Source organism: Harpia harpyja, chromosome 3 (assembly GCF_026419915.1).
Source record: "Harpia harpyja isolate bHarHar1 chromosome 3, bHarHar1 primary haplotype, whole genome shotgun sequence".
Taxonomy (NCBI): Eukaryota; Metazoa; Chordata; class Aves; order Accipitriformes; family Accipitridae; genus Harpia; species Harpia harpyja.
In genome coordinates, this window is record NC_068942.1 from 65,766,645 (window position 1) to 65,793,186 (window position 26,542).

A 26,542-nucleotide genomic window follows, 5' to 3' on the forward strand; every position below is an offset into this window, starting at 1 on the left:
TGGGATCTGGTGGCAGAGAGGGGAGGCAGCCGGGGCTGAGCTCAGCCGTTGTCTCCGGGAAGGCATGACGGTCCTGAGATGCTTGTCACAGTATGGAAACAAGTGGGGAAACCGGCCAGAGGCACCTGATGGCGTGTCCTCCTGAGGTACACAGCTGGAGCCCAGGGGGTCGAGGGGAGAAGTACTCGAGGAAACAACATTCCTGTCTCAAGCAAAGAATAAAACGGAGTCCACAGACACAGCCCCATCAAGAACCCCTGACAACAATGCCACCGTCCCTGGCCCAGCTCCGTGTTCCCCCTCTTGCAGCTCCCCGCAGAACGGGGCGTCGGCCCGGGAGGTGCGCACCACCAGCCCCCTCAGCAGTCCCAAACACCCTCGAAGCCCCGGGGGGCACCGCCGAGGCCCGGGGGGGGCTCATCGAGATCTTCCGGCCCAGCAGCTGCCGGCCCAGCGCTGCGCCAAACTCGGCGCTTCGGCGGGGTAACATCCCCGCCTGGGGCGGGTGCTTCAGGGCTGCCCCAGGGCGGACGGCCCTCCGCCCGCCCCATCGTTTGCGAGACCTCCATGCGAAGCAACCCCACTCCGCAGCCGCCAGACGCGCTTTCCCTTTAAGAGTGCGTTCCCGCCCAGCCCCGCCCCGCCCACCCGCCGCTCCCCGGCCCGCAGCCCTGCGGCAGGGGCAGCGGCAGCGGCACCGCTGCTGAGGCGAAGCCGTCGCCGCCGCCTTCAGCGCGGCCGGGGGCAGGCGCTCCTCGGCGGCTGAGGGGCAGAGCGGGGCGGCAGCATGTCCACTAAGGCGGAGCAGTGTGAGTGGCGGGGCCGGGCAGCGCGGCGCGGGCTGGGGCCTGTCCGAGGGGAGCAGGGGGCGGGCGGCCGGGCGGCCGGGGGCGCCTTCCCGCCGATGGCGCTGCCTTGCTGCCGGCTGTCAGTCGCCCCGGCGGGGTAGCGCTGCCCGGCCTCCTCCTGCGTTCTGTGGCGTCCGCCTCAGAGCAGCTGGTGCAAGGGGAGGGGGGGTTGCCTTCATTCTGGCTCTTTCTGTCTCAGCCGCCGCCGAGTGCTTGGCGGCGGCGGCCCTCGGGGCTTCTCGCCTCCTGCTCCGCGCCTCGCTGGCGGGGTGGCCCTTCTGGGGAGGCGGCTGTTGGTGCGAAGGCAGCGCCGGGGACGTGAGGGAAGAAATGGGGGATCGGGGGGTGAGAGTTAAGGTTGAGACGGCCGGCGTGGCCCTCGGCCCCACGGCGGGAAGGGTCCAGCCTGGTTCATCTGCCGGTGCTGTGCCCTCTCCTAAAGGGTGTAACCATTAGAGAGTCTGGGGATCTGGCTGTAGAGACAGGAGGTGACCCGTGTATTGCCATCTTGAAGGTGGTCTTGCTGCAAGATGGAGTGAGAAGGGACGTGTGCTGTCATTCTTGCCTGTGCTGTTCACTTTTTGGGTGAATGTAGGCTGGGTGTTACCGTCTTGCCTATGCTGCCGGCCACAGCCCCCAGTCTCTCCCAGCAGGAGCCCCCCAGGTGCTGACATCCCCTTGCCCGGGGCCCAGCGTGCCTTCTCACAGCCATGGATGTTTTAACCACCATGTTGGCTAGCTCCCATCGGAGCAAGATCAGATGACATGGCAGTTGGGATGTCAGCAGCTGGGCCATGCTAGTGTTCCCCGCTGTTGTTACTGTTGATAACAACTGATGCGTCTGCAAGAGCCCTGGTGGGAGGCTTAAAGAAAAATACCAAGGTAGTCGAGCTTGTCGCCCGTATCTAAGCTACTTTCTCTCCTTATACAGTGTCATGGTTGTGAGCCAGGCAGTCTGTGACCAGTAGGTTGGATTGATGTTTGTCATGATGACATGATGTGCTCTGATACCTCACGTGCTGAGACTTGTTGTCTCCTTCCTCCAGGTCGCTGGGAGGGATCCTTGTATTTATATACGACTGTGCTGAACTGATCTAAGGAAAATAATACTTTTATTTTTTTCCTTTAGGGTTTACTGCTAATTTACAGTGATGGATCATGTTGCTATTAAAATATGATGTGGATGCTAATTTATTGTTCTAGGGATGCACTTCTGGCCTCATAGAGACACAATGTTCTGACCATGCAGCAGCCTTGAAGTGTGCAATGTTCGGATCTGTACTGTTCTGTTCTTTCTGCCTTCCCCACCCCCCACCTCGGTTCTGTAATTGTTTCTTCTTTCTTGTGATATGTTAATTATGCTGCTTTCACACTGGCATGTGGAAGAATTTCTGCTGCCTTTTGTCCCAACACAGCCTTTGGCATTTTCTTCCTTTTCTATTCTGCCTTCTCTGTACCTCCATCCTTTTAGTCTGCTCTGTTTGAGCTTCTCTTTCGTATTTTGTCCTTGGCTATTTTTTCTTTCCATCCCCTTGCGCTGTTCAAGATGCTGCATCTTGGCCTGCCATGTTCCTGTTGCTCTTATTTTAAGTTTTACTTGGGGTCCAGGTTTCAGGTCTTTCTGCCTCCTAACGTTCTTTTTCATGATGCTCTAGGTAGAGTATTCGGTTAATGGACATATCCTGTGCATTTTAACCTACTGAATGTATTTTGTTTACCAAAGCTGCACCCCTGACTAGTTCTTACGGCATTACCAAATGTCTTTGTCACTACATAACTTCAAGATTCCCTCACCTGCAATTTTTGACAAGTGGTGATGGACTCTGACAAGGATTATATTGATGTGCGTACATCACTACCAGGCAAACCTTCAAACCCCAGCTGTTCCTGTTGTTGCTTCTGCCCTCATTGGCTGACAGGCAAGAACCAGAATGTCTCGGGAAGGAGTCACGTCACAAGTCATAATGAATCTCAATTTACCAAGAACAGCAGCAAAACACTACGAATGAGGCAACAGACTGATCAGAACAGAAGAGGCGCTGGTCTAAACATGAATCTGTGGCCACCCCACAGCTCCTTGGCAGGTTGTATGAACAACAGGTAAAATGGTGGCAATCTGGGAAATTGTCTCGAGAAGCCTCCCTTTTTTGTGACGACATGCATCTCATATCTCATACCAGCGGTATTGACAGTGACTTTCATCATTTGACTCATCACGGCATGCCTGAGGTGTTCTATGTATTCAAAGAAAATTAGTTCTTTTTCACCTTAAATAGCAGTAACTGGTGTTTAGTTGTGGTAAGTGATGTCCTGGGAATGCCTGATGCCCACTCTGTGCTTCTCCAGGACAGTGGAGCAACCAAGACCATCTTTAAAGACTCCTAATGGTTTCACTCTTCATTCAGTCAATGCTTACAAGAGGGCTAGGGAGCTTAGTTAGGTCTGTGTAGATCTTGGAGAGATACCCAGCAAGGTATACTGGAATAACTTTTTTCTTTTTTTAAAAATTTTTTTTCATGTGATGACCCTATGACAATGGGTAAGTACTTCTGCAGAGTGACATCACTTTTTTTTTTAGCATATCTCCGGGTGCACGGAAACTCAGAAAATTGTGTCTTTTGCACACTTCTGAAAAGTATCTTGAAAGCTGGCAAAGTTTTGCTCTGGGGCTTTCCTTCAGAAAGTTCTCTGTGTTCTGGGAGGCTGTGCTGAAATTGTCAGTGTTCTGGGAAACAGAAGTGAGAAGTGAGGTTAAAACCATTGGCCTAAAGCTGTTGTTAATATTTAGGCTTTATAAATAAGTTTTCTGTTTTGGTATTTTGCCTGATACAATTGTGTCACAATGCTGATTAATAGAAATAAATAGATTAAAGGTGTCTGACAGCAAACCATGGCAGCCACAGTAAACCGTGCATCTTGCTGTGAATTGTTCTTTGTTGGGTACTGTGAAATGTGGTCTGTTTTCTTTGCAGATATGCCTGGCTTCATATTCTTTTTTTTCCCCAGCAAGAGAAAGTAGCGTCACAAAATATATTTATGAAGTAATTCCTTTCTTAATCTAACCTAATCTAGATTAGTTTTTATAGGGGCCTTCACGACAGTTTAAAAAAGAAAAAAAAGTGTCTATCTTTAAATAATCTGGTAAATTGACCTGCAAATCTGGGACTACATCTGAGATAGTGGGCAGAAAGAACGAGGTGTGGGATGAGGAGGGGAAAGCAGGTCTTGGACTGCTAAATTAAACTTCTGTAACCTGGAGTGGAACACATGATGACCAAATGTTACTACCCCAGTGGTTTTGGGCGTGTGTTAGGAAGCTAGTTATGGCTGGTCTCGTAGAGACAGGGATAACCTTCTGCAAAGCACAGTTCATGTGCCACAGGCTGATGTGGTGGCCTGAAAGGCTCTGATCTTCTTCCTAGCTATACTGAAGCAATCTGAGTCCACATGACAAAACTTCAGTTTTCAGTTTGGGGGGGGGGGGGGAAGTAGTGATTGATTTTAATTATCCATTAACATCACCTTAAAATAAATTTGTGAAGTAAAACACTTAAAAGTGAGGAAATATAATTAAGTTGCTTATGCATCCTTAGTTTATTACTTTTGTATATGCATTATGACAGTGTCCCTAATTGCATTTTTACCTGCCATTTTCCCATAGACTCCAGCCCTGTTCAGTCACATGACGGGCTTGCTGCCTGTGATGAAGCAGGGTAATATCACAAGGGAGAATTTTGTCTGTAGGAGCTTCACTTGCTGCAGAAATTGGAAGGCTACAGTCAGTACAGCAGGAAACGGGAGAAAGGACGATCATGATGAGGGCAGTTGGGTGCTGGAAGACTGGGTTTCTTGTCATGCAATTCAAGCAAACAGTATTCTTCGCTTGATGATTGTTTGAGTGTTCCTCATTTTATGGATAACTGACTTGAAATTGTCAAACCTCATTTGTTGTGTGACTGGGCACTCACAGATGCTTTTGTTTACTGGATGTGAAAGTCCAGTATATACTGCTATCTATACTGGCAAAATGACTCAGTATCTCAAGCTGAGCCTCCAACAGCAGTTGCAGACACTTTGCTTTTGGTGTCTGTCCTTCAGTCTTTTTCTGTAATATGGATACAGTGTCACCCCTTCTCATTCAACTTGTCAATGATACAGAAAAAAATCAGAATGCTCATGAAATGTTCAGATACAGTAGCAGTGGGAGGCATAGCGATGTCTCTCAGGAAGTTAGTGCCCTTCTGTTCGATAGAGGACTAAACGGTATTCATTCTTTAATAAAGAGAAACAATGAGAATAAAACAAAGTATTGACTAATTGCTCATTTAGGAAGCATGATTTATCTTCCACACTGAAGGAGCCCTGTAGGGGAACAAGGTATATCTTGGTCTAGTGAAAGACTGTCATAATCCATATGCTTAAGGGCTGAAGTCATTGAGAAGCATCTCTCCTTTTAACTGCCTATTACACAGTCTTGGTGCATTTTTAACATGATTAAGAGTTCCCAGCCAGCTCTGCTTTCATTGAGGCTGTGTCTGCACAGAGTGATGCTATGAACAACTGCTGAGCAGTCTAGCTGGAAGCGCAGTTGAGCTGGTGCAGCCCTCTGCCACAGCCGATGCATTCTGTTTCTCAGCCGAGTTGATTAGTCTGAGCAGAGCAAAAAATAGTTGAGTGTGCTCAGGTGTCTCTGCATGAGACTCTCTTGTACCATATAAGGCAATGGAGGGTATTGCAGCTATTGTGGGTAATCCCTTTTTTCCAGTACTGAACAGGGATCTCTATTAGAAAATAAACCTGCTATTTCTAAAACAACAAAAAAATGGTTTCAGTAAAGGTGTAGAGCTCCTACTGCTCTTTGAAATCCCCTCACCTGCTTGATCAGACTTCCTAAGACACATGAATAAACAGCACAGATCTTTTCATATCTTCAGTTCATTGCATAAAGTAAATGTATGGCCTAAAGTAAATCACATAAGCTTTCTCTGTCTTAGCTTATATCTCTGCTTTGGCTGTAGAAATATTTATCCATCTCCCATGAACCTCCTGTGATCCAGTGACTCATTCATTATAAATGAATCCTGAGATGCTTGGAGACACAGAAGTGCATTGGGTTTTTTTTGTTTGGTTGGGTTTTTTGTTGTGGTTTTACTGTTTGGTTTTTTTTTCTTTCTTTTTTTTAATTTGCTAACACTAACTTGGTCTAATACAGATGCAGGCATTCATTTCTGTGCTTTCCCTTTGGCACTCTTGCACTGGAGTGTTCAATTTATTAAGTCAAAATAGAAGGAATGGAGAGACTTTTCTGGTTCTTACAGTTTAATTTATAAATTAAAAAAGAAATCAGAAATGGTAGGAACAGATGTGATTCTGTCAAAGTCTGCAAAAAACCTAAATTAAAGTTTCTGTGTTTGTTTTTTGTCTTTTATGTAGTTGCTTCCAAAATCCGTTACCTTCAGGAATACCACAACCGCGTTCTCCACAACATTTACCCTGTGCCCTCTGGAACTGACATTGCAAATACTCTGAAATACTTTTCTCAGACATTATTGAGGTAAGTTTTAACTAATGCTCTTGAAGAGAAAAGAGCTAAAGAATTGTAGGGGGTATTGATTAACTTTGAATTGGTTGCAAGATTTAATGGGTCAATGCTTAGCCAAAAAGAGTCAGAGCATGATTTAAGAAAAGAATGGTATGGATTAATCTCTTCAGTGGCTGTTGCCCAATTTGCCCAGTTAAGCTGCTTATTGAGTGGCTGATTCTAAAATAAACTTGGTTGATTACACATTTGCTTGGCACTCCTGAGGCTTAGCTGAATGCACAAACATGCTGAACATGTGAAGAAAGGAGTTTGTGACCTACAGAGTTTTAGATGTGTATACTCATGACCTCCTTGACAGTCCTGGTGCCTCCGGATCCTAGAGCGATGAGCCAGACGAGGAGAGCTAGGTTTTTACTGTGCCATAGTTCAGCTGGCTGTCATGTTTGGGTTCTGGTTCAGTCCCTTATAACAATATGAATAGACACAAAGCTTGGGTAGACATGTGGATTTGGCTGGCAACAACAGGTCAGGGTTGTTCTGACCCAGGGTTTTGATTTAGTCCAATATTTAGTAATAATGTGTAGTCCTAAATACCATATGATTACAGAATACATTTTGAATAGGGAATACTACCTCGTCTTGCTAAAAAGATATGAAAAATTGTGAGACTTAATTAGGAATGACGTTCATTCCACGGTGCTACCTAGTGGATTCATATTTTCAAATTGTTTTTAAAATGGCTTTTGACACTGAAGAGGTGATTTTTGTCTGTCCAGGTTTTGGCTGGCACTAGTTTTCACATCCAGAAAAATGCTGTTAAAGCTACATTCTATGCATAGCTTCCTGTATTATACCTGGAAAGATTGTCCCTGCTGTCAGAAGCTAGTTTGGAAATACAGCTCGTTGTCATAGTTGATGAGGAAACATTAACAAAATACAATTAACCCATATGTTTGTACACATACCCCTATGACGTATACAAGTTGAGAAGCAAGAATCTAAACTTGAAAGAATGACAGTAGTGCATTATGGTGAACTAGTGCATGGGATGTATCAAAATTCTTGACCCTGTTTATAAGAAGGAAAGATACATAGAAATACTCGTTAGCAGTGGAACACCTGTTCACTGCAAACTTAAACTGTGTACTTTTGAAAATTTCAAGAGTAGATTGTTTAACCACTGTGAAATTTGTTTCCCTCATCATTTAGAGTGTTGAAAAAACTTATGGCAACCAGTAGGGCTTTTTTCTAAGATTAATAAATTAAATTTTGTCTCATTATATTGCAGCAGTGGGGAAAAATGTTCAAAGAGTCACTATAGATACCTCTGAAATGTGGTTCTGTTCCCACATCAGGCTGTTTTGATGGGTTATTTGCACAACACACACACTTAAATCACATTTAAGTAAGGTTCTGTATGACAAAACAGCCCCTGCTCAAATGCTGTGGGCCTTCAAGCTTTTAAAGCAAGACAGTTGGACTTGATTCTGAATATTTTCTCTCTTAGCTGTAACTACCAAGTGCTATAATGAGATCCATTTCTTTTTGGGCAGAAGTTTATTGGGACAGGATGGATTTAGAGTCTGCTGCTTAAAGAAAGTGTCTTTATGCCACCCTGTTGTCTTCATCTTTGAGCAGTACAGCTCACATGTCCTGTGTGACAAATTCTTCACACACCATGAGCAGTGATGTTTCTGGGATTACTGAAAAAGCTTTATACTTAGCGACTATGGGAGCAGATCAGAAATCAGGGCAGCAATTGCACAATTGAGCAACTCCATTTCTTTATTTCATGTTCACAATGGGACTGAACCAAAATCCTGTTGTTGATACGTAGTATAGCTATGCAGGTCTACACAAATGGCTTTGTCATTCATGATCTGGGATCTGATCAGCCTCAGAGCTAAAAGGGCACCAGAAATTGAAGCCAGGACTAAATTTAAGTGGACTGAATTCTGATACTCAGCAAGGTCAAATCCACATTCTAAATCCCTGTAACTTGGGAATTTGAACTGTGGGTCAATGGTGGAATGCTATGGTTGAACCAGCATGCGTTAATACACTTGCTGATACTAAGAAAGAAGCTGGATAAAAAAGCAAAACAAAATGCACCCTGTATTTAGTGTGGCAGATGGAAAGAAGGAAACTCCCACCCACTGTGTGCAGATCTCTACAAGATTTACCCTAAAACTAAACAGACTGGTTAAGAACCTTTCTGAAGAGCGTGTTCAGAAATTTCTTTGAATATTCTGCATGCCGAGTCTTCTTTCTGCCTCCTACACTGAGACTCCATTGTGGAAGGTTTAACATCAATGATTGAAGTACATGGAGGAGAATAATCTTTCTAGCTTGAGACAGAGTATATGCAATGAGTTTGGGCTGCTGAGAGAATACTGATCAAACAGTAGCAAAAATGCCCATTGATTTCTGGAGATTTTGGATCTGTTCTTCAGAATAGGTTGCTTTTGTTCATCTACTATTTTAAAATAACTTTAAAAAATATTTCCCAGTTTGATGTGTACTCTCCTTGCAGCTGAATTTTTTAGGACAAACATTTCTTGATGAACATATGTAGTCATAGGAGTAATGGAGGAATACTGATTAGTCAGAGAAATTCCATATGATGATGGGGTTTTACCGGTGTAGCTCTTACTGTTTATTATACTTTTTACCATTCCATGTTATGGACACGTTGACTGTGTTCTTTTCAGTGGGGCATGCCCACTGTTTTGGATCACATTCATACCTGGTGTAATTCTGCTAGCTGTAGTTGGATTGCACAAGGGATTAGTTTGCTCCCTTGCTCTGTACATAGCCTCAATAAATCACAAGCTCAAGGGTGGGGGGAACAGATGCGGAATGGCTGAAAAAAATAAAATTCCTTATTTCTATGAACAAACATCACATAAAATCACCATACACAATGCATAGCACATTGATTCATTTAGTTCTTCTTTAATTTTCTCTTTGGGCAAAAGCATTTCTTTACATTACAGCATGAATTTGTTTCATGCCCTGCTCATTTTCAGTGTTTTCTCCCTCATTTTAGGAATGATCTAAGACTGAATAAACGTGTTGCAGAACAGCTCATTCTTTCACATTTTCTTGGAGAAAATTCTCCATATGTATTTCTAAGTAAAATGTTTTACGTAAGGAATAGTTAGAAATGCCCAGTGGCTAATTAATGCTCAAGCTTGTTTTGCTGCCTTGGTGAGATGCAATTCCCTTGTAGGCTTTTTAGGAAACCTTTCCTGGAAGGCAGTAATTTGGGGATAGATTTGCAACAAAGATGTACAAATCTTGAAACAAGCCGTGGTAGCTTTGTCACTTGTCACGGAGCAAGTTCAGTATGGAGTTACGATCTGCAGACGCTCCGAGTTCTCAGTACTTGGTTTGAACAGAAACAGGAGCAAACTCCAATCATTGTATCTTGGTCTTAGGGGACTTCCTAGATTTTCAGTTTTGACTCTTCTGTTTATTGCTTTTAAAATATATGGGTCAGGCAAAAGCCGGGGCCTGAAAGTTTTTTGTTTGTTTTTTTTTTCATTTCTAAATTTGGCATGGTTGCAGCTGGAATTAATATATGGTTTCATTGCTGTTCCTGAAGTGAACAGAAGAATGCCCCGATCAAGATACAAGATGGTGTGCTTTGGCCTCTGATCCATAGATGGGCCATAGCTCTGTGTTAAAAGGAAGGGAAGCCTGTAGAGTAAGCTCTCCATCACTGCCTTACACTTTCCAAAGCAAGGATTAATTAATACAGTAATATCCTTTCTGGAAATAAGTGCGCTTGAAGTAATGTGTTGGCAAGTAAAGGGGTGGGTAATTGGTATCATCTGTCGGTAGGCAGGGAAGAAATATAGTTTAGTACCTTCATATCTCTAAACATGAGCTGCAAAGTACGGCAAATGAACATCAAGCAAATTAAAAGGAATCAGCACTCTGATAATTTGTTTTTAAAGTCATACTAGATCTTAGGTGATTTTCTGATATGATTTCATAAACACTGTCATGACAGTCACCATGTTTCTTGTACTGGACATTGGGTAACAGAAACCAAAATAATCTGCCAAATACGTAAGGCACAATAAAAAAGGAAAAACAAAAGTATGTAGTTTCTTAAAACAGACGATGTCTGTCATCTCTGACTGCAAGTGTGATGTGATAGTAGCCACTTGGCATAGAACTGTACTCGTAAAAGTGTTTTATATATATGGCAAATGAATGACACCTTCTCTTATAAGCACCTTAGCAAGAGTTTAGCTTACTTGTGTAAATTGTTGAATTGACTTGAGGTAAGATACATCTTTGCTAAGGTGATTATACGATAGGGATTTCTGTACTGTTAAAGAGGACCGAGGTTTCCAGAAGTGCTCCCTCTTGACATAACTCTGCTCTTCATTAGTCAGTGGAAATTTTAATGCCGCTGACTTGTCTTTTGTAAGTTTTAACACTGACTTTGGGAACAGAGTTAAACCAACAGCAACTGCTTTTGGAAATCCCAACCACTGAGAGGTGCAAAACATGCTTTGAAAAAAATAAGCATTGTATGTGGTTTAATATATTTAAAAGGTGTATTATATTTTATAGGCACATAGGAAGACTATGAACTAACCCTATAATTGCCTGATAACTAAAATATAACACTGCTTAAGTGACAATTTATTTCTATTTAAAACAGTGGGTTTTATTTTTTTTTTAATAAATTAGATTAACATGTTTACAACCATGTTTACAACATTCTTAAAACAACATAACAAGCTGGTTGACTTATAGCCTCTATTTTGATTCCCACTAAATCCTTTTTATTTTTTGAAATTATCTCTCCTTTAGTTTATAGTGAGTTTTGTTGAATAATAACGTAAGTAACAGCAGGAATGTATGGTAACATACTGTCTGATCTGCAGTTACATAATTGGTCTTGCTTGCTTAGCCCTTAGATTTTTGAAGGTAACTATTTACCCAAGGAGTGTTTGTATTCATAAAGTAAAATGTTTCCTCCCTAAACATGGGCAAAATTAAAAACACACATAAACAACCATTATCATTAGCTCACAAACATATGCTAAAGACCATCTACTATATATTATTTTATAACTTTTCCAAATGTAGTTTAGTTAACATTTTAGAAATATTATATTATTTCTAAATCCATGTGCCTGTTTAAACTTCATTATCTCAAATGATACTGAGTGGTCATGAAACAGTATCATAAAATACATACAGACATTATTTTAATGCAATAAACATGTGATTTTTAAGACTATCTTAACAAACACACATGTTTATTCTTTGCTAAAACATGTTTCTGCAAGTGCCACACCTATATTTTGCATGTTTTCAGTCAGTTGTTTCAAAAGATTATGGGGGGGGGATCTCTCAAAATCCTCAAAATCTCAGAGCAAAATACCAGCCTATTTTGACACAGCTATTTTTTCCATAGCAGACACTTTTAATTCTCAGAATTTTTCTTAACTGTGAAACATGGGTAGGGCACTGAAACATGCATTTTTATATTTTTGCTCCTTATGAACCAGATAACACATGAGATGCAATGAAATTTTCCTAGATGTCAATTTTTAATTCTCTTACCTTGAAGCATGAAAGTGAATGGTTGCTAGATTTGTAGACATGCTGGTTTCAGTAGCGATTGCATCTTATGTGGGATATATCTGGTCTTTTATTATTTGTTTTATAGTGTCATTTCAATGTAATGTGCTGTTCTTTGTGTCTTTGTTGTCTCTTTTTTTTCTTTGTCCCCCCAACAGCATTTTGTCCCGCACAGGGAAGAAGGAGAATCAAGATGCCTCCAATTTGACAGTGCCCATGACCATGTGTCTTTTTCCTGTGCCATTCCCACTCACCCCATCTCTAAGACCACAGGTCAGTTCCATCAACCCTACTGTTACTCGCTCCCTCCTTTACAGCGTCCTGCGAGATGCTCCATCTGAACGTGGCCAGCAAAGTCGTGATGCTCAGTTATCAGACTACCCATCTTTGGACTATCAAGGACTTTACGTGACACTGGTGACACTGCTGGATCTAGTTCCCTTGCTACAACATGGTCAACATGGTAAGCAGGCCCTTGAACCCTTCCAGTACGCTTAACTTCAGTGCTGTGAATGATGCGTAAATGCAGTAGAAGAGATGGGCCTAAACTGACCTGGATCTGGAATTCAAATCTCCTGGGATGTGTTTATATCCAAATGTTTGGTTTGACTTTTTTAAATAAAAGATTTTTTTTGCTAACTGTGGATTTGGGTTTGAATTCTGAGGTTGTCTGATTTTTAGTGATATGCTGGTGGTATGTAACTAAAATACAACGGTATGTAACAAAACCAATACAGATGGGTCTAAAAAAATCTGGATTTTGAATTTGAATCTGCTGGGATATCTTCAGACTAGTCTTTTTGGGGTGGCTCTCTTAAAAAGGCACAAATTTCTTGCAAATGTGTATCTGGCCTATAACAAATATGCAGATTGAGTGTTTTGGTGAAGGTCCATCTCTAAATAGACCATAGTATACATTTAATTGAAGAAAAACCATGGTAATGGTAGTTTGAGATGGCTTTAAAATATTCCTGGGTAAAAAGATAGCAATATCTCTGTCTGACTTACAGAAAAGCCATATTTCCTTATGTTTTGAAGTAGTTAATCACAAGATTTTTTTGTGACTGCATTGTATTTATATCGTTTTCCCTCAAGTTCTGCATATGTCTGGCTTGTTAGTCTGTGGCTTTTCAGACTGGGATTCAGGAGCCCTGTGTTCTCCCTGTGTTACATAAGCCTAATACTAATTTTCACCATGGTATCAGGGTGTATTACTTACATAGTTCAGTAAAGGAAGATTGTTGTCAATCTGATACACTGCTGAAATTCTTCAGAAGGAAAGCTTTTTCTGTTAAATGCTGAATTCCTTTTGAGTTGGCAGCAGCATGTTTTGAATCAAAGACTACTGCACTAGGAAATGGTATGAAATTGCAAAAGGGGGGCTCCTAGCAAATTACAGACTTGTTGACTTAACTTCAATTTCTAGAAATGGTGAAGTTAATTATCAAAACAATCTTTTTCTAAATAGATAACATGGTGATAATTAACAAGCAATAGAGACCTGTAAAGAACAAATAACATTGAGCAAACATAATTTCTTTTTAAGGCACCACAATGGCTCTCCTGGTGGGGTTTTCCTGTCCTTAGTCAGGCTTTTGTTGCTGTGTCACTTGTCATCCTAATAGGCAATCTGAGACATATGGTCTCCACTTGAGTGAGGAAAACACTCCAGGAGTAATTACCAGTGGCTCTTGTCAGCTGGAAGGGTGTACCAAGTGGGAATCTTACAGGAGTCTGTGCTGGGTCTAGTGTTATTAAATATTTTAATTTTTTTACTTGGCTGATAGAAATGAGAGAGCACTTTGATTTGCAGGGGTTATCAAGATGGCAAATAACATGTCCTTTGTGAGAAAGATACCCAATTCAAAACAATCTTGGCAAATTGCATTCTGTTTTGAAACATCTTCAAAGGAGAAATGTAAAATACTATGTTTAAGCAGGAGAAATCAAAGGCAGAAATGAAATGGGGGAAATACTACCTTGAAAGCAGTACTGCAGAAAGATCTGGGTGTTACAGTAGATCAGAGGCAGACCATAAGTCACTAATACACTAATTTTATTCCAGCAATATGTAAACAGGTATTTTGTGTATGAGACACCCAAAGCATTTTGTTTGTCATTCTAACAGCCCTAGCAAGGCCTCAGCTGAAGAAAAAATTTCAGATTTGTCAGTCTGGCTTCAAGAAAGACATGGAGCATTTGAGAGGAATCCAGGAAAAAGAAACAAGAATGATTTGAGGTCTAGAAAATGTGAACAGTGAGGAAAAACGGAAAGAACTTGGTTTGTCTAGCTTAGATAAAATTGGAAGGGAGACATGATTATCATACAGAAATATGTAAAGGTTGCTGTGAGGAGAAATAAACTAAACCAAACTATTTGTGGTTACAGTTGATCAGGATAAGAAGTTACAAGCTTAAACCGCAGCAATGGAAATTAAAAAAAAAAAAAGGTGTTTTTATGATAAAGATGGTTAAGCACTAGGATGAATTGCCAGGAGGAGTGAACTGTCTTGTAGATTTTTAAGAACAGTTTAGATAAATATCTGCCAGGAATAATTTGGTTGACTCATGGTTGGGGCAAGGGGAGGTCACTTGCTATTTTTTATGGTTCTGTGTATGGAGAATTAAATTTTACAATAAAACTTGCTATTTATTTCTCCCTCAGCTTAGCATTTGACTAAGAGAAATATATTTTTTTTTAATCAGAACAATCAATGTTGTTTGGGTAAGTACAGCTGGTGCGCTAGGCAGTCCTGAGCTTTGGTCCAATCAAATTACACAAAACTCTCAATGCTTAGCTGGTAAATATGTATTGCAAGAGAGAAGCACTCTCTAGCATTAAGGGTCTGGTTAGACCCTTGCAAGAAGACTTGCCAGAACCACTGAAGTACTAATTTTAATTCTTACTATGACTCATGATGTTTACAGCTAGAGATCTCTGAGCACTTTACAGAGGCAGTTTTAAATCATACTGGTTGTACAGATGAGACTGAAGGCCTGTGTAACATACTTAAGGTTACAGAGTGAGTAACAAAAGGAATCCCTCTCATGCAGGGGAAAGGCCTTCTGATGTACTGGGATCATCATACAGGTTCAAACTTGGGGTGCTGTAACCTTTCTTGGAGGGTTATTGGTCCCAGCTCAATTCCTCATTTGGAAGAGGGTATAGAGATTCCACAGTGCCCAGATACACAATAACCTATCTCTTCCCTTTGGATCTCGAAATGTTGCACATTTCTTAAGTATCCCTTCCAAAGAGTTATAGTATAATTAATTAGAGTAAGTATGGAAATTCTTGATAAATATTCCTTTCCTTTAAAGCCTTGGCCATTTTTGGCCTCAATGGCTTCTCAGGAAAACAAGATCCATGGTTTAATCACATGTTGTTTGAAAAATACAGTGATGTGTCCTGTAGTCTCTATGTGGGGGGTACTTTGCAGCTTTCTTGAGGGTAATTAAGATCAAAATCTTATTTTTCTATGACTGATAAAGACCAGCATGCTTTTTGCGAAAGCAGGCCTTTCAATACCAAAGTGCGTATCAAATTCTGATTCTAATAGCATCTCTGCTTAAATGCAGACCATTGTGTGTTAATCACTGTATGATTAAAATCAACATTGATTTTAATAAATTATTTTACTGGCTGTAGTATACATATTCCCTTCAAGCTCTTCTGAGTACTGTTGAACAGCTGTTTCACTCTATTTTAGGAGGGGCTTAAAAATGATGGGTGAAGTTTCTTGTCTATAGTGATTAACTTCCCAAATTACTTTGAAGGGAAAACTTGAATTTAAATGTAATTTTCTTTTATAGTTTTGTAAACTAAAAAGTAAATAGTCATAATTATTTTTCCATTGTAATGATTCTGTATTTATTTCATTTTATTCAACAGATCTTGGGCAATCAATTTTTTACACTACTACATGCTTACTTCCTTTTCTCAATGATGATATTTTGAGCACTTTACCCTATACAATGATTTCAACACTAGCTACCTTTCCTCCATTTCTGCACAAGGATATTATAGAGTATCTCAGCACATCTTTTCTGCCTATGGCTATATGTAAGTAGAAATCATTCTAGTATTGTTATGTCTCAGAAAACATGGTGCACTGCTATAATAGTACCAGACTGTAGGAGTCAAAGTTTGATCTGTCATAGAATTGTAATGGGACATCAATCTACTGTATATACATATGTAAAATAATTCTATGTGAGTGTTTTTCAAAGGGAAACAATTCTGTAATTTTTATTTATTTATTATGCTGCGTTACTGTGTGAATTCTTCATTTAAAGGGTGAAGTTTAGCTCATGGAAGAAATACACTGTTTTCAGACTCCTAGAACTTTCAGTGCCAGCCATGGGAGTTTTGAATACAGAATCAATGGGCAAACTGCTCCTGAAACGATAGATGCAATAGCAACATGCGTAATTTTTGCATCTGGACTATATCTGGATGTGCAAGAATGACTCTTCTCAATGTAATGATGTTGTGATGTATTTCTGATTTTTCCCCCTCCCTCTCTTCTTGGCATTTCTCTTTAAATTCTGTACTAAATAGCTGTGCCTGTAATGTCTCCTATCCATAAGTGTTAAGAGTGAATCTGGCAGTGCCTGCCTTTTTTTCTCTTCTTTCTTTTTTCTTCCCCTTCCCAAGGGTGTCACATGATTACATAATTTCATAATCCCTGCACAATGTGAATCCTGAGGTGTGTTCTGAATGCTCGTCTATGTACCTGATAAAAAGCTTGATGGGATTTCAGTAGTAGCGAGAAATTTAACCATGGTCTGCAGGTGGAAGCATTAGGCTCAATATTAAAAGTCATTTTTAACCAACAAGCCTTTTACTGTGTGGGTGATCAAACATTGGAACAGTTTGCCAGAGATGTTGCAGATTCTCCATCCTAGCAGATGCTCAAAACATAAGTGGTCCTGAGTACCTGCTCTAGTTGACCTTTCTTTGAGCAGAGGCGTTGGCCAAGATGATCTCCAGAGGTCACTTCTAACATCAACCATCTCATGATTCTGTGAGAATGTCTCTTCCTTATCTGTATTCCAGACCTTTATGAAAAAAGATGAACAACTTTTGTACAGAGATCAACACTGATGTGATTTAAGCACGTAGAAGATGCTGTTAGAACATGGAAAGAAGCATGGTCAAGTGTTTTGACATTAAGATTTTATGGGAATTTGTCATCTACATTTTCTGGCTCTGCCAGTCAGTGATCTTGGAGAAATCCCTTAACTCTTCTGTACCTTGGTTTCCCATGTAAAATAGTCCCTTGTGAGACATCGCAATGATGTTTTCTCTGTTACCTTTGACAGGTCTAATAACAGTATGCAATTGAAAATTACTAAGATATATTTCATACATATGTGCAATAGATCCTCTTCAGGGTTAAGAACAGAATGTTGCATTAAACTACTTTTTCTTCCATTACTGTTACCTGTTAAAGAACAACTGATGTAGCTGACTTATCCTGTCCTGTCTATCTTCAGATCTGTAAAACTATTCTCCGAAACAACTGGTTGAGCCAAATCCTTGGTTTACTTAAATAGATACTATTCCTGAACTGTCCTTGGCAGAGGTTGCATCCATATAGAGCATGGGAACACCTTTGTCATGCTGCCTTTTTCCTCAGTTTTGGTTAGATCTCTGTATGAAACCAGTCTGCTGTTCTTTAAATTTGGCTTCCAGTACTGTGTCCTACTTTTCTGCTGATGGCCACATTTTAATTGCCAGGTTAGAGCTGCTGAGTATTTTGCAATTTAAATCCATGCAAATAGACCTTGCTGTAATAATTTGGGGGCTCTTATGTGTGTGGATGAGATTCAAAAAGAATGAAGTGCAATGAAGAGAGCCATAGTAATGTTGGGTCATGTGGAGTGCCAGATAGAAGAGAGAAATTCTGCATTTCCCCTTCCCTCCTTCTTTTCCAGTCGAGTGGTCTTTTAATTAGTGTCCTGATTCGCCACTGGGAATGATATGCCCCTTTACAAGGCAAGTGCAGAACCTTTCCTTCCCCTAGTGTTCAGCTCTGAATTAAATCGAAAGGGAGGATGCAAGAGATTGTGAAAGCAGCTGGAGATCCAGATGGGAGGGATGAAAGCATCTCACTGAACTGGTAGCTACAGTTCTGTGCTTCTATCCCAAATGCTTGGTATTTGGGTCCTGGCAGCCAGGCTTGGGAAAGTGCTGTGAGTGAGGATGGGAAGATACGTGCCACATCTCTGTGTAGGAGGTTGCCTTCAAAGCCATATTGCCATGTTATAGTTCAGCAAATAAACACCTATGCTCTGCAGGGTTTTTCCAAGTATACCATTTAATAGTAACCACTTCATAGGAGACCAGAAGGAACTCTAGCCACTTTATATGTGAGGTCAAAGTTACAACAGTTTAGCTACACTTCAGTGCTACTGTTTATCATTATCTTGGCACAGTTCACATAACAAGGGGGACTAATTTCTCTGGTATGTGGCTATAACTTGAACTCATACCATGTGCTCCCTGAGAAGTAATCTGTGCCATGCACCAACAGCCAGCAGCCACCACCAGCCCCAGCCCTTCGTCAGTATACCTCAACAGCAGGCTTTCCATTTTTTCTTGTTTCTTCACTCTCCACTTCTTCCTTACCTTTCCTACAATCCAAGCCCTAGGTGCACTTGACTATACAAGCGACGCTGTTTTGACCAGTCTGTGGGTGCTGAAGGAGAGTGCCTGAGCAGATCACTGTCTTTGGTTAATGCAGCTCTGAGAATGAAATCTTACTGATCTGGAAAACCAGGTGTGCGGTCTGTGAAGCCCTTCCATATTCTTCGTGGTCTTTCTCTTCCAACAGAAGAGGGGTTTCACACCCTCCCGATACAGAATGTCTCTCGTTTTTTAGGCGTTTTTTGATTGGTTTTTTTTTTAATGACATAGTACCTTAGGAATTTTATTTGCATCAGTTGGAATCAGTTATATGCTATTCTTGCCTAATTTTCCTTGTTATACAATAGAAAATGTTTTTTGTTTTTTTTTTTTTTTCCTTTCTTTTAAGTGGGATCCTCAAAAAGAGAAGGTGTTCCAGCACATGTCAATCTATCTGCATCATCAATGCTAATGATTGCAATGCAGTACACATCAAACCCGGGTATGTGTAAACCTGCAGCGTGGTATCATTCTCTCCAAAACTGTGAGTCATGCAGTACTGTCAGATGCAATCAGAAAAGTTCAGATAATGGGAAAAATCTGTCTCACCATCCAACACAGGATGAAAATTAAGTGATTTTAGTTAAAACTGGAATTTCTGAGCATCATGCTTGAAGTAATCATTGTGTAGATGAAAGATCTCATTGTGATGAAGAAATAGGATTTGGCCCAGGATTGGAGACTCCGATCTGCTCTTGCTTGACATCAGAAAATAGCGTTGATATATAACATCAGCGTTGGAGAGAAATCACCACTAACTTTGACTATACAAATTCATAGTAACAGTTTGTCTTACACTATGATTCATATCCCACCAAGTTCACAACTGATACTATTTTTTAAAGACGACAGGTAATGCGGGCTGCAGGCTCAACAGAACTACAATGAATTTAAATGTAATTATAAGTATCTAAACACAAGGCCATTCTTTCTCACTGTGGTGCAGTGCCACTTAAATCAGTGGGATCACATACCCAAATTGAAACAAAATTTAACCTGAGGGAGCTGTTACATTGCAGGATAGTCAACTATCTCCCGCTTTATGTAGATGGGTAGGTGGTGTGTGTGGGGAGGAACCCCACGCTGCAGTATGTGCATGAGAAATGCACATCATGCTAATGTAGTTCACAACAGTAAATAAAAGCAGCACACTATTTTTAAAAGCTACTCGCACAAGTTAGTTTTTTTCATGAAATGTTCTATTTTTGTTTTTGAATTCCATGTTCCAGCTATCTGAAGAAAGTGTTCCCCTGTGGTTTTGGGCAAGTCAAACATATAAAGTAGTTCATTTGGCTCTTATGTTTGTTTGATGCAGAGTGGCTCCTATAGCCTTTGGTATACATGGGGATAATGTATTGTTACATGTGACTTCCGTTACTGCCTCAAGATGAATGACAAGATACCATTTACAGCTTTACACTGTGCCAGAGGGACAAAGTTTAAGTGAATTAGCAGGTATTCTTAAACTAGATGTGTTTGAAAAAGATCTCCATTGATGTGCAAAAAGCTGTATACTCCTAATACTCATCTTACTGCATTCCTTGGCAGAAACAAGTTACTAATAATTTCTAATCTTTTGTGATGACTCTCAGAGCAATGATTATTCAGCAAAACCTTTAAAATAAAAAGTAATTAAATGACATAGAATCATAGAATCATAGACATACTGAGTTTTGGACAGACAAAGCAAAACCAATCAGCTAATTACATCACTTCTGTAACTTGAGTTTCCATTTCAATATTATGTCTATACTGTCTTTTCTCTCTCAGTGTATCACTGCCAATTATTGGAATGCCTCATGAAATATAAGCAAGAAGTATGGAAAGTAAGTTTATGATCATATATACTTTGTGTAAATGACTGTATTTGGATAGTAATGAAAACCAGATGGCTTGAAAATTGAACTGACTGTGTGCAAAAAAGTTATAAATGATCTTCTGTCCTGGTTTCGGCTGGGATAGACTTAATTTTCTTTATAAGTAGCTAGTAAAGTGTTATGTTTTGGATTCAGTATGAGAAGAATGTTGATAAGACACTGATGTTTTCAGTTATTGCTAAGTAGTGTTTATACTAAGTCAAAGATTTTTCAGCTTCTGATGCCCAGCCAGCAAGAAGGCTGGAGGGGCACAAGGAGTCGGGAGGGGACACAGCCAGGACAGCTGACCCAAACTGGCCAAAGGGATAATCCGTACCAATGGACATCATGACTAGTATATAAACTGGGGGGAGTTGGCCTGGGGAGGGGGAGTGGATCTCTGCTCGCGAGCTAACTGGGCATCAGTTGGCAAGTGGTGAGCAATTGCATTGTGCATAATTTGTTTTGTATATTCCAATTCTTTTATTAATAGTATTGTCATTTTATTATTCTTATTATCATTATTATTTTCTTCCTCTCTGTTCTATAAAATTGTCTTTATCTCAATCTATGAGTTTTACTTTTTTTCCCGATTCTCTCCCCCATCCCACTGGTTGGGCGGGAAGTGAGTGAGCGGCTGTGTGGTGCGTAGTTGCTGGCTGGGGTTAAACCATGACATCTTCATATCCAATCCTCCTTCTGGATTATGGAGAGGAAGGTCCCTCTGATTTTTAGGCTACAGAAGCAGCTTCATGTTTTGTAGAACACAGCTCCATTTCCTAAATACTATGTCGTTGTGGCTCCAGTTAGTAGAAATTTTAGTAATGACCAATCTTCTCAGTTCATGTGGGCCTGAACTTTTGCAAGGACTATTTGTGAGTATTGTCTTAGCCTGAATCTGATCTGAATCCACTTATTTATCTATCATCTCACACCTCTTTGCTCCATGGCTAGACAGAGGCTTCATTTGCTATATGTTAGTACACTATGTGGGTGCGTGGTAGCCGTTGGATGCTCCGATCAAACTCAGAAGCCAATTGTGAACATGTTGTTGAAGTTCGTCATCTAATCTACTTGTAAGAGCGTACAAAGGACATTTGGTTGGGCATGAAACATATACATTTTGTGTGTTCAGGTATCTTTGAACACAAGTAATATGTATTGAATTGTGTTTTGTTACCTTGCAAAATAAACATTTTATATGTGTCTTTCCTTAGGATTTGCTGTATGTGATAGCCTATGGACCATCTCAAGTTAAACCTCCAGCAGTACAAATGTTATTTCACTATTGGCCCAATTTAAAACCACCTGGTGCAATCAGTGAGTACAGAGGACTGCAGTACACAGGTCAGTGCAGCTGTTTTTGTATAGGCCAAAATAACCATAAAGGAGATGATCAGAAGTGTGTTAATGTCACATCTTTACAGTTCTACGATGTATTTTGAAATCTTTTGTTTGATAAATTGGTACTTTCATAAGTATATACAATATCTATTTCTCTGTATTTCCAAAAGATGTTACAAAAAATAAAAACTGTGATTGTGGCTACTAAATATATTGTGTAACTCCCAATACTAACTAAACCAGAACAGGAGAAGAAATATATACAGTGTTCCAAATGGTCTGTGAAACTGCCTTATTGGCCTCACAAGGGTTCTGGCTTATGTTCCTTTCAATTATTGCTTTGGTTGCTTTTGTTGTGCCAGCTGCTATCACTGCTGCTGTTGCTAAGACTCCTTATCTGGCTGTTACTGTCAAAAAAAGTCAGGTCTTGTCAGGTGCAGTCAGTATAATGGAAAAGTTCTTAAGGTTGACTATAGGGTGAAAATAAGAGACAAAGCCAGCAATGCAGCTGGAGCTGAGTAGGCAGATGGTACGAAGTCCTCTGTCCACCAAACTCCCCAATGGTACTGATGGGACTGTGCTTCTATGGTGGGGAGTCTCCAGCAGCAATTCATGACTTGCTTTTTCTGCTTGCCTGTCTCAACCTGTTTCAAATAATCTCTGTCATATGGGATGTGTTTTGTTCACTTTTAAAATTTCTGGACCAGAATGCGACATTTTAAATAATCAAAGTGAAGGGTTGGAAGAGACCTTAGAAGACCCCCTAGACCAAGTACATCCTGAATGTTCCTGTTATGTGTTTGTCTGATCTGTTCTAAAGCCTTCCCTTGAAGGGTTGGTAGGTTTTATTGACTTTTTTAAAAAAACATTCTTCTTGTACTGCTCTGCATCACTTCTTTCATGCAAGCAGGTCTGTAAACTAAGCATGATATTCCATTGAACCGTTACTAGCACTGGGTGGACTGGAATAATTTTCCTATATGTAAATGTTCTGTTAATGCATCCCAGAATGGGATGAGTATTATCTGCAGGTGCATGGCATTTTGACCTGGGGGCATCCCGTATAGCATCCAAGTGATGCCACTTGAACATACCTTTGTTGTTTACTTATAGCCATTACAAAGCTAAGGCTCCTTCTGTGGCTGGACTAGTTTTCCTTTATCATAGCTGTGTTTTCATTTTGCCTGAGAATGTTACTGAATTTGGTCAGCTACTCCTACCATCCTGCTCCTGGAGTGGAAAGATAATTAATTAGTTAATTAAAGGTGTTGGTGAGATCAGGAAGGGTCTACAATGGGGATGTCTGCATCTCACTTTTTCCATTTCTTTGCTGAGTTCATGGTTCATTTCATAATTATATCCCAAACAAGTCAGTAGGCATGTATATTCTAGGTTGTTTATTGTAATTGTTAGGCTCCCTGACGAATGGCTAGGTCTTCTCTCATATTTGTATAGTACTTAGTACAAGAGGATCTTGTTCTCAATTGATACCACTAGACAGAAAGAATATAAATATATTTTCTCCATTTATTAATCAGCTCTGTTTTGGTTTTGCAGCCTGGAATCCTATTCATTGCCAGCACATTGAATGCCATAATGCGATTAACAAACCAGCTGTGAAGGTACTGCTATTTCTTCAGGGGTCAAACCCAACTATCTGGGGGATAGGAGGTTGCACTTAGACCCCAGCCATATGGTCTGGTTGTGTGCAGGTGACCAAGAGCAGGAGCTAAGGGAACAGCAAAGCCTGTTGAGACCAGGGCGGGGCTTTGTGAATATGTTCCTTGGCTACCTAAAGCAAGATGGGATATTTCCTCCAACTACTGTGGGCCAAGTCTTCATATTAAACATGGGGATGGTTGCAGAGCACTTTATAAAATTCTAAGCTGGCTCCTGGTTTAACCATGTAAATATTTTCCTGAACACATATATATGTGTAAATATGTGCACAAATATTGCTATAAACAGGAAACATTATGTCAGTTACATAGGTACATGTTCACCTTGGTATCTTGATTGAGGTCATACAACGCACCTACTCCGATTGTGATCCTTTGCTTGGAATGTGTCCTAAAGCAAATCGCAACAAAGCTTTACTTACCTCTTCTACAGCCCTCTTTGAGGGAGGTAAATGTCTTTCCTGTTTACATGCTGGGTAACAAAGTAAAATGGCTTGACCACAATCATAGCATAATTTGATGGCAGAGGCAAGAACAGCATCCCAAATCCAGAACATACTACAGTTAGGTGTACTAATTAATTAGATTTGTATCTAGTTAAATATGTAGGTACAACCAGTTTTCCTGGCATCAATTCGTATACTAACGTAATCAAATTAGTCAAGCAGTTCTTCAGTGAGCCTTTTCCATTGGCCATGATACTGATAGGGCATAATGGTGACACCTGTCTCACAAGTCCTGCAAGGGACCACTTTTCTGCCCACTCCATTCATTCTCCATGATCCCTTTTCATAGGAAAAAAAGCTGGAAGGTGTTGCTTCATGTTGTAGTGATCACTAGATTCAGACTGATCACTGAGTAAAGCAAAATATCACTGAAATCTACAGTTCTGAGTTTTGCAGATGAAATACCTGAATATTTTTGAATGATCTCTTAGCTTAACTTTGACACAACCAGTCTTGATCGGTCATCACTCAGAAAAATGCAGCCTGTTGTCTCTTGGATAGATGAATGTAAATTTGGTTAACAAAGAAGAGAAACATTCAAAGAGGCATTTGTCTTTATAAATAAGATCTTGCACTTGAATGGAGTAAGAAACATTTTGATTTAAGTGGTTAAGATATTGTGCATGCATACTACTGTTCAGCTCTTCCTTAAATAGTACAAAACAGACAAATGTGTATGTAACTGGCTGTTAACTGTTTTCTGTAACTGGCTAATGTAGTTTTCTGTAACTGGCTAAGGATAAAAGCTAATGCAAGACAAAGTTTGGACCTATGCTACCAAGGGAACTGTGGGTCCATAGTCTTCATTCTGTCACTGGAATTGTGCTGTATAGTTAACAACTCTGATGACTGAAGATTAGCTTTTGCTAAGAGGTGTTACTGAGAGAGAAAAATCTAGACTTTTACATTACTTTGTCCTAAGCAATGGATCCTCTATGTGACTATCTCTTTGGAAAAAAACAAAGAGTAAGTCTATCATGACTATGCAATATAAATGTGTAACACAAAATATACTTGTCTTTCAGAGAGTGATAATACTGATATTGAAATATGTCCTGTTCTCTTCCCATAGGCTCTCATTTTCAGTTACATCCCTCTCCTTTGTTAGAAATAATTTGAGATCCTGTACTGCCAGATGCTGAGTGCCATCTTTTAGAATACTAAATGCTCTCAACACATATCAAAGCTGTGTTAGATTGTATGTCCTAGCATTAATGTGTTGAACTTTTTTAGTGAGCTTCAATGAACAGATGTGTTAGTTCTTTTCCTTCTTTGTGTTTCAGATGTGCGATGTGTTAGTTCTTTTCCTTCTTTGTGTTTCAGATGTGCATTGACCCATCCTTGTCTGTGGCTTTGGGTGATAAGCCACCTCCCCTATATCTTTGTGAAGAATGCAGCCAGAGAATTGCAGGGTAGGTAAACTAAGAGCTGGAAAATGATCAGATGTAGTCAGACTGCAGCATTCAGAACTCTGGAATTATGCTTTATTTCAGTATGATTAGCATATAATTTATATAGATAACCCTGTTGAAATATATGGAGCATACCGCCACTCAGTATGAATAAGGATTACAGAAATTTGTCCCACATCATCAGCATTTGCATCTAGCTTGAACAGTACTGAGTTTTAAAGTTAAGATCTCTGAATGAATAGATACTGTGGGATGCATTGACTATGATAGGGGGACCTCATTAATGTACAACCTTTTGCTTATGAAACGTTTTTTTGTCCTCATCCTTCAGCTGCTGTTAAAAGCAGGACATTACAATGAAAGCTCTTTCACAGAGACTTCATTACTTTTTTGTAACATGTATTTCAGATTGCTCTCTAGGGTATACTGTGAAGCAGCAGAGTAAAGAATTGAAATTGGTCCAGGCTTGTCCAGTACCTGGAAGAAATATAGCCTGAGATGAATTAACCTCACTTATTCTTTTTTTTAAACCTTTTAAAATATTTTTTTTATATTACTTTTTGGATTGTATTACTTTATAAGATCTATTAATACTTATGGAGAGTTCCAGTCATTAGTTCAAATGGACAAGGTTACAGGTAGTTCAGAAGCTACATGGGTTTTTTTGTCTCCAGTTTAAGACACCTTTATATCACACCAGCTGTAGGAAAAGCAGTTACATCTCACCTTAGATTTTTAAGTCATCATTGATTTAAAGCTGCAGGAAAAAGTAATTGAATTTGGTAGAAGCATACCTTCTAAGGAGGCTCACAGAAAAGAGTAGTGGTACATTTTTTTTTTTTCCGATGTTCATCTGTTGTTCTTCACTATCATTTCTTAGCTATCAGACTTTCAGAGCACATGCTATTTTAAGTTGATAAATTTATGCCTTAAAAGTAATTTTTTGAAAGCCTTGAACATGGTGGACCAACATCATCAAAGTGGTAATTTGCAATAAGACAGGCACAACAAAGAGAGGTAATGTAAAGCAGCCTGCAATTTATAAAACTACATT

General features: G+C 40.1%; 1 protein-coding gene across 7 annotated transcripts in view; it reads left to right on the top strand.

Annotated features, from left to right (window-relative positions):
- Positions 1–665: 665 nt before the first annotated feature.
- UNC79 (unc-79 homolog, NALCN channel complex subunit) overlaps positions 666–26,542 on the top strand; it is a 115,783-nt gene continuing 89,906 nt past the window's right edge. For 5 of the 7 annotated variants that reach the window (XM_052783035.1, XM_052783037.1, XM_052783038.1 and 2 more), the window contains exons 1-9: positions 666–809; positions 6,282–6,402; positions 12,159–12,463; positions 15,893–16,063; positions 19,041–19,133; positions 20,462–20,517; positions 21,765–21,894; positions 23,449–23,513; positions 25,400–25,488. In XM_052783035.1, coding sequence (XP_052638995.1) covers positions 788–809; positions 6,282–6,402; positions 12,159–12,463; positions 15,893–16,063; positions 19,041–19,133; positions 20,462–20,517; positions 21,765–21,894; positions 23,449–23,513; positions 25,400–25,488 — 1,052 coding nt within the window. In that variant the 5' untranslated portion in view covers positions 666–787. Of the gene's footprint in view, positions 810–6,281; positions 6,403–12,158; positions 12,464–15,892; positions 16,064–19,040; positions 19,134–20,461; positions 20,518–21,764; positions 21,895–23,448; positions 23,514–25,399; positions 25,489–26,542 lie in introns of those variants that run through there. The other 2 variants (XM_052783039.1, XM_052783042.1) reach the window with 2 other exon arrangements.